The sequence below is a fragment of the Chlorocebus sabaeus genome, chromosome 25, assembly GCF_047675955.1.
Source record: "Chlorocebus sabaeus isolate Y175 chromosome 25, mChlSab1.0.hap1, whole genome shotgun sequence".
In the NCBI taxonomy this organism is placed as follows: Eukaryota; Metazoa; Chordata; class Mammalia; order Primates; family Cercopithecidae; genus Chlorocebus; species Chlorocebus sabaeus.
The window spans coordinates 81,116,841-81,131,364 of NC_132928.1; the positions used below are offsets into that span (position 1 = coordinate 81,116,841).

The window sequence follows — 14,524 nt, forward strand, 5'->3', positions numbered from 1 at the left end:
CAGACATCAAATAAACACCCAACAAGTTTTTCTTTGATAAACTGAAATTTTAAAAATTACTTTATTCTTTCCTTTTTAATTTCATTTTTATCATCTTCTATATTACTAGATTTGAGATGGCCATAATAGCTTGTTTGAGAAAACTACCCTTCCATGGTGAGGAAGTTACAGTAAAATACATAAATGGATTAGGTTATTAAACCCTCAAATGCCTATGCATAAATAGCTCTTTGTAATATGCCATAAAATAACAGTTTTAAGTCTACCAAAGAAATTAGAAAAAGTTACAATCTTAGTTTCAAGCATATATATGGAGATAGTGGAATATCATGAAGACTCTAGATTATATCTTAGAATGAGTTATGAGTTGTCCTAAATCACAAGCTTCCAACATGTTTTACAGAAAGGTTGAAACTGGAATACAAAGAAAATTCAAAGGCTTCTGAGACATAAACTCTAACTTCAGGTTCATTTCCAAAATGAAGATTTCAGAGTGTTTTCAAACTTATGTCTTGAGTTTCCCAAAGTATTTGGAGGATACAGTCATGCATTGCTTAACAACGGGGAAACATTCTGAGAAACGCATCACAAAGTGATTTACTTCACTGTACGAACATTACAGAGTTTACGGTACTTCCACTAACCTAGATAATATAGCCTACTACACACCCAGGCTGTGTTGTATATCCCATTGCGCCTAGGGTACAAACCTATACAATACAGCATGTTACTATACTGAATATTGTATGCAATTGTAACACAGACAGGAATTTTTCTGCTCCATTATAATCCTATGGGACCACTGCTGTGTATGTGGTCTGCTATTATGGGATGCATGATTGTAATTACAAAACAGGAGAAATGAGGAAAATGATGAAAAAGGATGAAAGAAAATGTTAATTTACTAATGTCTGCTAGGCAAAAGATAAACAACTAGATACAGTATTGAAGAGGAGTGCTACAGTTCTGAAGTTCTGAGCCAATTTTATTTGAAACTGTCTCTAATAATCTAAAACACCACATTTATTCAAAAGGCCTACAGTGACCTAGAAGATCCATTTAAGTTTAAGACTGCATAACTCTCTGAAATATTAAACACCTGTTGCATGTTGAACATGTGTACTCGGCACTTTCAGAGATGAAGAAACATATAATTTTAACATGCTGCCATTTATGACAGAACTATTCCCTAAAGTCTAAAAAGGCTTAGGAAATATGAGCCAGACACAAAGTTTCAGTTCACAAAAATGCAAGTGAAAACATCTGTGAGGAAATAGTCTCCTAAAGGTCTAAAATTACCATTGGAAGAGAGAAAATTTCAAAGAGCAAGAGGAAAAATCATTTAACTACAACAAATTTTAATAGCTTAGATATGGAAAAAAAATGAGTTTTGTTTCTTTGTTAGTGCCATTTAAACACACCTCTACCTGGTGGTGAGGAAAATGAGGCAAAGAGAATGAAGTAATCATCAAGAGCTTGGAGTCCGGAAGTGGCAATGTTGGGACTTGCACTCAGCTCTCTGAACTACAAATTCTATGAGCATTCCACATCAAGAAAGATTAGGTGCCCAAGCTAAACCAGCTCCCAAAATTCCTCCATTCAAACCACTAACCCCACAGAAGCAAACCAAACTTAAATAAATACCTATTTAATTTACATACAACTAAATGACATAATTGATAGTATAAAATCATATAGCCAGCATACATTACATTGATGATCTGGGAAAGTGAACAGAGTACAACCACCTCAATCTCTCTGCCACCTACAAAAACCTCCTTTCCTTACCTAACCTTTCCTTTCAACCTTTAGGGAAGACCATTCTCTACTCTATACCACACAGGTCTGATGCTGGCAGGAACTCTAGTGTGCAAAGGGGACACAGTGTGGCTGGAACACAGACTGCTGATGGGGGCAGTACAGCAACAAATGGCAGGCTTGGAATGGCACAGGAAGGGTGTGGCAGAGGCCATGGTGGCTACCAGAGAACTGAAGGCAAACAGGGGTTCCCAAAGAAAGAGAACCTTCAATGGGCTTGCAGGAAAATGGCCCATGAAAATATCAGCAACGGAATCGACTGTAGCTTTCTCAGGCAGAACAACCTCACTTCTGGCGGCAATTCCATAAATTGTAGATCTAGGTCCCTTGGGAGTGTATTCTGGGATAGGGTGAAAGGGGACAGCAGCGGAAATGATCATTTTTACGTTGAATTTAGTTGGTAAGTGATTTTTCTAAACAGTAACAGTGAATTCTTTGAAAAGTGTATAGGCTACAGGGTGCTAACCTTGTCTTTGCTGCTTTTCTTACCATGATAAAAATAACTTACATTTACTCAATGCTTATTATGTACTGTTGTGTTTAAAATTATCAGCTTATTTATATCTTCACAACATACACAACACACTCACACAACCTGTGAGTACCATTTTATTATTTCTATTTTTTAAAAAATTGAGGAATAGGGAACTTAGGTAACTTGTCCAAGGTGACATCAAAGCTGGGTCCATAACCACTATACTGTGTCCCCTACCTCCACAATTTCTACTTTTAACCTGATACTTAAAGTTCTAGAATAACATGGATAAGAATAGTAAATAGTCTGTGCACAATAGTCTACAAGTTCTCTTATGACTAAAATGCATGACAGTTGGTACCTCCTAGACTTGTGACATGTTTTGCCGGCTAAAGGCCTTTATGGCATGTTTCTTAGGCTGTCATTTGGGTAACAGTGTATTTGTAATTTATGTAATGCTTTAAAGTTCTACACTAAGCACACGCTCAAACGTACTGTTACCTTTAATCCTCATAACAACACTACAGAACAGGAATTATTTCATCACTTAATAGCTGAAGCAAGATTCTGCACGGCAGCTCTGCTTTCAGAAACTTCAACTCATAACACGTTCCCACACTTTGGAAGGGAGTATATATGAGGAAACTGAATTTCAGAGATATTAAGTGATTTGTCCCAGGTTACACTGCTGATAAATAACATATCTGAGTTCCAAATCCTGGTACTGATTTCTAACTCAAAATGCAGATGTTGCTCTCCATGAGTTAGTATCTTTCACAATATTATTGAGTATAATCAAATTATAAGAAAGATATCATTCATATTTCACCTGATTATTTTTGGAACCAATGCCAAGTAATTTCCATATTTGATCATAGTCTTTTAAAAGACTAAAATGCTGATGTAATCCCCACTTACTATTTTCCAAAATAATAATGTAAAGACATACAGACTACCACTGTTCATCTGTTGTCAAGATGAAACTTCCTAGACTTAAAAACAATATAACATTGTTAAAATAATCCACATATAGAAGTTAAAATTTTTCACTATAAATTCTTCAAGTAGAAAATTAATTCAATTCCACTCAAGGAAGATTTACTGGGTTCATGCACTGTGCAGAACTCTCTGCTAGGCACTGTGTTCACAGAAGCAGAAGGCACATGAACTTGTTCAGGAGCTCATAACTCAGCACAGCTACAGAGGTATAAAAGTAGATTTAATACCAGGCTAATCAAGTACACAAAGGCTTATGTGTGTGGAGAAGGAAGACAGAAATTCTAGCAAAGAGGAGTTGAGAATCAAAATTGCTAACATTCATGCCTAATGTTACAACAGTTTCTACCTACTTTGCCCATCTCTGTTAATTTTAACCCTTTCAACATGTCAACATCAGCAGGTTAAAATTCCTAAGTAAACGGGCCTCTGTTTCATCTCTTCAAAAAGAAGTAGAATTTGAGCTTTACTTTAAAAAATGTGTACAACTTTTATGAATGGCAAGAGAGATGGGAGAAATAGTAGACTGAAGAAAATCTAACAAGTTATTTGAAGAAAGACATAGCATAGCAGGAAGACTGCTGTTTTGGAAGAAGAGCAAGGGAAAATGTAATGATGGAGCATCAATCTGAAAAGGTGAATAATGCCAAATGTGAGAGTTTTCAAGGCAGACATGAAGAACATACACTTAATTCTATGTGCTTTGAGAAAAAAAAAAGCTTGAATAAAACCAAGAAAAAAAAAAAAAGTCTTGAATAAAACCAACAGAAAAACATGCCTACAAAAAATTTGTATTTATCTCAAAGAATAAATATAAAAGTCCTTCAGTAGCAGGTCAATTCAGAACTGGTAAAAAAAAAATGTATTACCATACTTGCCACATTTCTGCATATTCTTGTATACAATGTTTGATGCACATTTGAAAAGCATGAGTAGCCTGAAGCAGTTGGGATACACTTATTTCTGTTAAATTCACTTCAAGAATTTCAATAGCACAGATATGAACAACACAGTATTTGCTTGTGTTTGCAGAACCATAAGAAAATGAAGAAACTGAAATAAGAGAAATAATTCAATACTTTAGCATTCTTTTTAGTTTGTGGCTACTTATATTATGCCAAATTTAGAAAGACCAAATGAAGAAATAAGAAAAAATTCACTTCAGTAACACAAAAATATATTCAAAGTATGAATTCCAAGAATAATGAACACTGGTGTTTAGATAATGTACTATACTTGTGAAGGCAAATGGTTGTGTTGTTTCACCTTTTTTACTCTAGCAGGGAAAGTTGTCTACTCTCCGGCACCTTTCTATCTTTCTTTTCTTTTCTTTTTTTTTTTTGAGACTCAGTCTCCCTCTGTCACCCAGGCTGGAGTGCAGTGGTGCCATCTTGGCTCACTGCAACCTCTGCCTCCTGGGTTCAAGTGATTCCTCTGTCTCAGCCTCCTGAGAAGCTGGAACTACAGGCATGTACTACTACGCCCAGCTAACTTCTGTAGTTTTAGTAGAAACGAGTTTCACCATGTTGGCCAGGATGGTCTCGAACTCCTGACCTCAGGTGATCTCCCCATCTTGGCCTCCCAAAGTGCTGGTATTATAGGTGTGAGCCACCGTGCCCGGCTCCATCTTTATTTTCTAAAGTTAACCAGTACTTCTCTGTCCTTGAGAGCACTTTTTTGCATTCTTACTGCCATGACTTTCTACCGTTTTCCCTCATACAAATTACAGCCATACAGTGAAGTCCAGCTTAGGTTCCAGCTCCTTAAAGAAGTCTTCTTTAGCCATCACAGACAATGACAACCACCTTCTGGACTCATCTGCTTACACAGTTTCTTTGGAATATGGGCTAGTTTCATATTCTACTGGATGGTCCCCAAAGTGCTATGTACCTGATAAGCATTTAAAAATAAAATACAAATTAAAGATAAAGAAAATGTAGCTAGGAAATGTAATCTGATTTTTCTTCTTACAATATTAAGCAAATGTTCAAATAAGACAAAAAATAAACCCTTAACTTACCCCATTCAGACTGCCCAAATCCTTCACTAAATGTTCATAAACCCTTAACTTACCCCATTCAGACTGCCCAAATCCTTCACTAAATGTTCATAAACCCTTAACTTACCCCATTCAGACTGCCCAAATCCTTCACTAACCTTAACTTACCCCATTCAGACTGCCCAAATCCTTCACTAAATGTTCATCCGTAGAGGCGTCATAGTTGATGACAGCATGTTGCTTATCCACACTACGAGACTGAAAGAAATTTTTTAAGTTAATAAACACAAGAAAATACTAGAATAAATACCAACCACATTTTGGCTAGATACTAGCATTAATAGAACAGTAAATATACAGAAATATCAAAGTTAATGTGGATTAAATGATATTAAAATAGTGCCACTACACAACAAAAAGTTTTAGCATCACTCCCCAAAGAGGAAAGCATTGAATTTGAAAGATATTCTTTTCTACTAAATTCACATGTTCTACTATTGAGAATTGACATCAGCTGACTTTGTTGAATGTATTAATTTTTTTAAATTTAAAACTGTTATAGAGAAATCATGTGAATTATAATTTTACCATGTTTTATATATCTTATTGTAAAAAAATGTACCTTGTAGGATTTTCTTCTTTCAAAACTAAAAATGAGCATAAACTATATACAGAGTCCAAAGACTTAGAGGAAAATGGACACAATATGACATGTTTCAGAACAGAATCATCTTCACTTAAAATATGGGTTCTAAAGCTGGAATTCATGGGACAGCTCTAAGAGGGAAAAAGACTGGAAGTCAAAAAAAGGTATTTTAATGGCAAACTGTGGTTTCTGAAAATTGCTTTTAAGTTTCTTTTAAAGTTTTCTCTGTCTTTCTCCAGAGTTTAGTAAGTTGTCTGCAGATGGAAGCACCCGAAAGAAGAACTATAAGCCTGTGGAAGCTGGTATTGAAAGGAAATATCATTATAGTCACAGAAGAAACAGTCTGTGAGCCAATGAATTGGAACTTGATCACCGTGTATTACAGGGTTACTGTGTGAACACTGGTATACTAAAAGCAAAGGGAGTATCAAAAATGGGGAACAGACATGACTTCCAGTTTCTGGTTCAACATGCAAAGAATTTGAAGTCATCACTCCCATCTTCATAATAAGAAAAATGTTGAACAAACTGAAAACCAAAAACTCATCTTACTTTTATCAGAGACTGAGGTCACAAGGCAAACTACCATCCTGAAAAGTAGAGAGACAAGCAAATACAGAGAGAATTACAGCTTGCCAGGAGCAGAAGCTACTGTGAGAAACAGCAATCGGTAGGCCAACTTAAAGATGAAGTGATTAATTGCTGGAGACTTGAGGGTGGACCAACTTGAGATTTTAAAAAACTCCTGCATTAAATCTAAAAATTACTTAAAATTCATTTTTGTCTTCATTGTTTTAAATTTTTTTTTTCTTCTGGTTAAGCTAATGAAATACTAAATTCAGTTCTTAAGTTGGTAAGAAGCAACATAGCACCACTCAGCAAAATAATTTCACCACATTGTCGATTTATCAAGTTGATCTAGTCTAAGGATAAAACCTCCAAATGTTGTAAGAGAAGTGAGATTTCAAGTACATGTAGGCTCTCAATAAATACTTAATGGATCCTCATAAATAATCTGCCTCTGAGGAAAAGAGTACACAGAAAAAGGGCAGAAATCCTTTGGACAATGGACTGAAATTCAAAGAAAAAAACCAAATTAGAGTTGAGAAAAGGTAAATTCCAAAGTAAAGTGAAACGTTACTATTAGATACAGGAATAAAGGAGTCGAATGGCTGCTCATGGAGCCAGAGAATGGTGGCTTTCAAAGGAGTGTGATAAACACAGATCAGGGATATTGAGAAAAAATGATTTGGGGAGGAAGTAATTTAGGACAGGCTGCTTCACTACGTCTACAACTTGTTTGAAATCTGGAATATCCTTAATCTACAGTGTACCCTGCCCTCCAACTGCTTATGGTGAACACTGACAGTACATAAACACCTACAGCAAAAGACAGAGCACACTTAAGAGAACAACAGAGTCCACTGAGTCGAGTGAGATGCCATTACAACTTCGGCGATTAGGGAGTGACGAGTGGGCCTGTTATGTGGGATCCCAAGAATACATCGTTTGTTTGTTTAATAAAGACAGTAACAACTTTTCAAGAAGAGTAGTCAGCAACTCAAGGCAAAGAAGATCAGTTTAGTATTCACAGAATAAGACAATCCCATTTGCGTAACTATTTTTTAAAATAAGCAGCCAATGGAAGAAAAATCCTATATTTTTAGTTATTTATGAAATGTATATAAAGCATCAATGTGTTTCAGCACCCACCACAGGAATTAAGCAGAAGAGAAAGATTACAGAACATAATATGTAGTGACTGGGTCAAGGAAAACTGAGGGAACAGGAAGAATATGTAATAGATATCTAACCACTTAAGCATTAATCTGTTTTCATTTCTACATAATCAAATTCACATTTCCTCTAAATTAAGCTGAACCAGAAGGTGCATGACAGCTTGATGTTCACAACCCATTTGGATATTTCAATGAAAATTTAATAAAAATCCCTCAGAAATATGTAATTTAAATCCTAACAAAGACTGCTAACTTCATCACGTTTCTGATACTAATGGGAAAACCTTAGCTGATGTGAGTGTAAAACTGCAAAGACAGACAATTTTGACCAGGCCTTTTTTCCTGTTAAACTTCTGGCCCCTGTCCTTTTATAGCAGGGGTGTCCAATCTTTTGGGTTCCCTGGGCCACATTGGAAGAAGAAGAATTGTCTTGGGCCACACATAAAATACACTAACAAGAGCTGATGAACTAAAAAAAAAAAAAAGTTACAAAAAAACCTCATATTTTAAGCAAGTTTATGAATTTGTGTTGGGCCACATTCAAAGCCATCCTAGGGCCCAGGTTGGATCAGCTTGTTTTATAGTGTTTTCCCTGAAGAGTCTACGCCTCCTCCGTCTGATTCTAACTCCTAGAGACCCTCTTCCTGAGGCTGTGTACTCTTGAGGATCTATTTTACTTGGAGTAACTTACGGTAACTTTTATACTATCTGTATGTATCACAGAACATCACATTGTATACCTTAAATATACACAATAAAATTTGCTTTTAAAAATAGTCAACAATTTTTACTTATGCTTGAACTCCTGGCAGGCATCATAATGAAGAGCTGAAACTAACTTCCTTTATCACTGAAGTATCAGTGATCAAAATTCAGTTTTACTCCATGCTGTGCTAATTTTTGCAATGTCTTATTTTAAAAGTGTATAATGTGAAACTTTCCACTTACTAATAAACTTCCTTATTCTGAGAACTTATTTTTCAAAATAGAATCCTCAAGACTTAGAACTTTTTTTTTAGATGATTCAAGGGGACAAAAAATTAATTAGAATAATAGCTGGAGCTAAAAGGAGAGAAAGTTCAAATCTAAATAGCACTGTTTTCTAAAGGAGTAGAAAAAGATTATATACCAATCTCAAGTTTTGAGTAAACACATATAGAGAAGGCTGACAAAATTACCTGCAACATGAGCTCACAGTCATCTCTTCCAACAAAAATCATTTCTCGCGGCAGCCTGTGGCGAGTGCCTCCACTGCTCACCAAAAACCAGGATGTTAAGCTCATTTTCTGCTTAGCTTCTAAGTCTTTGGCAAAGCTACGTCATCCTGAAGAGAAACATGAAGAAAAATATACATTCAGATATTTTCAGCTTTAGTGGGCTATTCACCAAACACTGGAAGGCCTAAGAATAAAACTGCATTCATTCACATTTATACTTGACTAAATGAACTGTCCACAGGTCCCAGGAAATATATACATATATACTAAATTCTCATCAGTGAAGTAAGCCCACAGAATTGACTAAGAGTACAATTAAAAAGGAAGAGATTAAGGTAATAAGTAGGTGTTCAACTAGCAAACGTTTATAGTTTTCATACTTCTGAAAGCCTTTTAGTATAGTTTATAAAGGTCTATAATTCTCAAGTAAATGCTCATGTTAGCATCATGTTAGCATCAGAAAAATAGCAATACTGTACCAATAAATGTCTTAGGTATAAATGGTTTGAGAAAGACACAATGAATTCAGTGAGTATCTATGATACCTGATTAAGAACTACGTTGACCAAATAAACTGCTCCTTTGTCTACCAAGTGTAAACCACAGAATGCAATTTCAATTTCTTTTTCCTCATGTGTACTTTATTTTCTTAATACATTTTCCTAGGGCAACAATTCTGAAACATTCTGTTTTTGGGACTCTTTAAAACTCTTTAAAAAATGAACTCGAAAGAGCATTTGTCTACATGAGCAATACACACACATACATATATATATATTTTACATATTAGAAATGAAACTGGTATTTATTAATTCATTTAAAATAACAATAATCCAATTTCATTTAAAAATTACTAACATTTCTATGACAAAGTAACCATATTTTCCAAAACAAAAATAAGAAAGGTAGCACTATTTTATATTTTTCAAATCTCTTTAATGTCTACCTTAAAAAAATAAAACCTGATATCAGCTTTGAATTTAATCCATTGCCATATACTGCTTAATTGAATGATATATAAAGAAAACTTGGCTTCATACAAACAGGTGGAAAAGGGAGAGGTATTTTAATATGCTTTTCAAATAATTGTAATTATTTTGTAATTTCTTTGATACTACATAAAAATTATACAAGCAGTAGTTTCTTGAAGGTTATTTGGAATATGGAATCTGCAACCATATTAATGAACTTTTCACACAATTTTATATGAAAATCCATCTCATGGCTGGACGGGTGGCTCATGCCTATAATCCCAGCACTTTGGGAGGCCGAAGTGGGCAGATCACCTGAGGTCAGGAGCTCAAGACCAGCCTGACCAACATGGAGAAATCCCGTCTCTACTAAAAATACAAAATTAGCTGGGCGTAGCGGTGTGCGCCTAAAATCCCAGCTACTTGGGAGGCTGAGGCAGGGGAATCACTTGAACCCGGGAGGTAGAGGTTGCAGTGAGCTGCAATGGTGCCACTGCACTTCAGTCTGGGTGACAGGGCAAGATTCCATCTCAAAAAAAAAAAAAAAAAGAAAGAAAAGATAGACAAATAGATCAATGGACCAAACACATGGATAAAACTGAAACCTGGTTAGTAGTTTCTTCAGTAGCCAAGGTACATGATTCAACTCAGGTTCCTCTAAATGGTGGGAAAGGAGCCTCTGGGTTTCCAACTTGTACAGAATATGACCAAGGTCTTAACCAGATGTGATAGCAGGTACATTTCTTTCCAGAATTTCTGGATTAATCAAATAGACATGGGTTTTAGAGTATACTTTCTGAGTTAAATTACCAGTCCCTCATGCTTTCTAAATGACTGCAAAAATATATACATTATGTTTCTGCATTTCAGGTATCCCGCCTGTAAGAAAAAAAAAAAAAAAAGCCAAGATATCATCTAAAGATGCAATTGACAGAAATTATCTTAAGTGACTATTTTGGAACTCTGGCATATAGTAAAAGAGGGTGATAAATGTCACGGAATTTCCATCTTTCATGGTAGCAGCTATCACTCATTCCACAGCCACAACCCCAACAGCTCCATGAAGCAGCCTGGAGACAGCGTCCTGCATTCCTAGTGTGGCTTCCTGGAGCCAAGGTACACAAAAAGGACCTAGTCTTCCAAATACTGGATTGCATGATCTCATTGCTGCTTTTGATTACTGAGGAACCAACACAAAAGCAGGCCACCAGTACTTCAATACCCATGGATCTAAGAAACTTCCAAGGAATTTATTATACAAAGACAATGTATGTGTGTTTTGTTTTTCTTTCTCCTTTTTGAGGTCAGATATTTAAAGCAATATTTATTAGGTCAATAGCTGACCACAGACGAAACACAAGAAACTTCAGTGACCACATATAACAAAAACTACACACCTTGCAAAAACTGTTTACAAAAGTCACAAACAGATAATCACTTCAACCCTGAACAAGTAAGATTCAGCAGTCCCTGGAGAGTGCAAGAATTACGTTTCCAGATGTACTACAACATAATGTTTAAAAGGTCTAGTTCTCACCAGGCATGGTAGCCGATGTATGTAATCTCACCACTTTGGGAGGTGGAAGAGGGAGGATTCCTTGAGCCCAGGAATTCAAGACCAGCTTGGGTAACATAAGAAGACCTCACATCTATGAAAAATTAAAAAAAAAAACAAAAAACAGCTGCACATGGTGGCATCCAAGAGGTTGAGGCTGCAGTGAGCCATGATCAAGCTCTGCACTCCAGTCTGGGCAAAAGAGTGAAACACTGCCTCAAAACAAATGAATAAATAAAAATAAGATAAAAAGTACAGTTCTCAAAAAATAAAAAATAACATAATGAAAATAAAGAAACAAGAAAAAAGATTTGATAGAATCTCTCCTGTTAACGCCCATTGTAGTTATTAGTCGAAGGTGTTACATCAACTATCTACTCTCTTAAATATGTTGAATGAGCTAAAGAAAACCATCAACAAAAAAATAAGCAAAACAGTGTATGAGAAAAATGAGAATATCAGTAGGAAGACAGAAATTATGAAAAGGAACTAAACAAATTCTGGAGATGAAAAGCAGAAAAACTGAAGAAAAACTCATTAGAGGGGCTCAAAAGCAGATATGAGCAGGAGTTAGAAATGTTCAGTGAACCTGAAGATAAGAACACTGAGGTTGTCTTATCTCCAATATGAGAAGTAGAAAAACAAATGAAGTAAAATGAACAGAGCCTGAGGCACCAGCAGGATATCATGAAACATACTAACATATACATTATAGGTGTCCCAGAAGGAAACATGACAGAAAAGTATTTGAAGTCTTAATGGAAAAATACTTCCAAAATAAATCAATACACACATCCTAGAAGATCAATAAACTACCAGCAGATAAACTCAAAGAGCTCTACACAAAAAACATTACAATCAAATTGTCAGAACCTAAAGAAATAGAAAGAATTTTGAAAACAGTGACATAAGTGACTCTTCATGTACAATGGAGCCTCAGCAAGATATACAGCAGATTTCTTCTCAGAAACTATGGAGACTAGAAAGCAGTGGGATTGACAGTGGGAAAGGAGAAGAAAAAAAAGACTGTCAACCAAGAATTTTATACCCAGCAATACTATCTTTCAAGTGTGTGTGTGTGTGTGTGTGTGTGTGTGTGTATATAAAAGCAAGCAGAAATTAAGATATTTCTAGTGAAACAATAGCTGACAGTTTTTGTGTTTTTTTCGTCAGCACAGTGCCCTACAAAAAATGTGAAAGACATTCTGGCTGCAATGAAAGGACACTAGACAGCAACTTAAAACTGTGATAAAAATTTTTTAAAACCACTGATAAAGGTGTCTATAAAGGTAAATGTAAATCCACTGTTTTCATACTTTTCATATGGTTTGTAACATCTGTTTTTCCTATATGGTTTAATAAGCAAGTTCATAAAGCAATAATTATAATCTGTTACTGGAAAGGGAATGTATAAAGGTGTAATTTGTGACAATTATAATATTACAGGGGAGGAATGGAGATGTACACAAACGAAATATTTGTATACTCTTGAAACTAAATTGATATATTCAAACTAGGCTTATAAGTTTAAGATATTAATTGGAATTGCCAAGGTAACCACTAAGAAAATACATTAAAAATATACAGTAAAAGAAAGAAAAGGGAAATCAAAATGATACACCACAAAAAGTTAAATTTTTAAAAAGACAATAATAAAGGAATAAAAGAAAAAAACACATAACATACAGAAGACAAACAGATCAATGACAGAATTAAAACCATCTTTATGCTGAGTGTGGTGGCTAATGCCTGTAATTCCAGCACTTCATTTAAAGTGATTAATAATATAACTAAAGCAAACCCCCAAATTTTTCCATTTTCTTCTTCTTCTTCTTTTTTTTTTTTTTTTTTTTTTTACTGAGACAAGATCTGGCTCTCTATTGCTCAGGCTGGAGTTCGGTGGCAGTATCTCAGCTCACTGCATCCTCCAACTCCCAAGCTCAAGCTCCAGGCTCCCACTTCGCCCTCTTGAGTAACAGGGACTACAGGTGTGCACCACCACACCCAGCTAATTTTTGTATTTTTTGTAGAGACGGAGTTTTGCCATGTTGCCCAGGCTGGTCGTGAATTCATGAGTTCAAGCAATCCACTTGCTTCAGCCTCTCAGAGTGCTGAGCTTACAGGTGTGAGCCACCATGCCTGGCCTTCAGTGTCTCTTCTAATACTGTAGTACGTATTCTCGAAAGCAGACTAGACATAATACAAAATTCTATCAGTCTCTATCTTCAGTACTTATTAATTTCAGCATTTAGGAAATCTCAAAGAGTATGAGAAGGTACAAAACTAACAGATTTGCTTTTCAATAAGTTTATTCCCATTCCCCCAGGGCACAGTTAGCCATTCTTGTCTCTGTAATCCCACAATATTTTGTTCAAACATTTATTATGCTAGAATTTAAACTATAATTTTTTGCATTAATAATTATATACTGTAACGATATGATTATACCTCAAGTTGATGAGCTCTTTGAAGGCAGCACAACTGTCTTCCTCCATCCCTCCCTTCTTTCAACAGCTATTGAGAAGCCTGCGGAATCCAGGCACTTTTGAGGATCAAGGACACACAAAGATAAAACAAACAAACAAATCTTGCCTCAAGGAACTCACTACTGCAGGGAACGGTAGTTAGTAGATGCCACGACAGAGATAAGCCTAGGGTGTTACTAGAACAACAGGAGGTTGTCACTACTCCGGACATGGATGGTGACAGTAGGGATGGTATCATTCTAAATCAGCACAGAGTTGAAATACAGAAACATTTTTTCATCACTGTATCCCTTGAGCCTACCCCAATGTTTCATCTACAGTGAGCATTTGACAAGCTATTTTCAATGAATGAGTCGCTTTGGAGCGGCTACAAGTCTTGAAGTGAGGATAACCTAGAAATCTCCAGGGGCAGGAGGTGAAATTAATCATCTAACCTTTGACAGCAATTAAATCTAGCCATTAAATCCTAGTTATAGTCCTCTTCGGTTGTCTCTTTCTTATTCTTTATCTTTCTGTCACATAAAGCTGTTTTCACCCGCAATCTGAGAAAAGTTTAAAGTTCAGACACTTGGGTGTCAGATAGATGTGAACACTGGCCCAGCATCATAGTTCCATTTACATG

At 35.8% G+C, this 14,524-nt stretch overlaps 1 protein-coding gene across 9 annotated transcripts in view; it reads right to left on the reverse strand.

Annotated features, from left to right (window-relative positions):
• The window catches only part of CEP170 (centrosomal protein 170), a 127,249-nt gene that overhangs the window by 91,669 nt on the left and 21,056 nt on the right, over positions 1-14,524 (reverse strand). For 8 of the 9 annotated variants that reach the window (XM_073011878.1, XM_073011875.1, XM_073011874.1 and 5 more), the window contains exons 2-3: positions 8,852-8,997; positions 5,457-5,546 (exon numbers count right to left, since the gene is read on the reverse strand). In XM_073011878.1, the coding sequence (XP_072867979.1) occupies positions 5,457-5,546; positions 8,852-8,956 (195 nt within the window). In that variant the 5' untranslated portion in view covers positions 8,957-8,997. Of the gene's footprint in view, positions 1-5,309; positions 5,404-5,456; positions 5,547-8,851; positions 8,998-14,524 lie in introns of those variants that run through there. The other variant, XM_073011879.1, reaches the window with a different exon arrangement.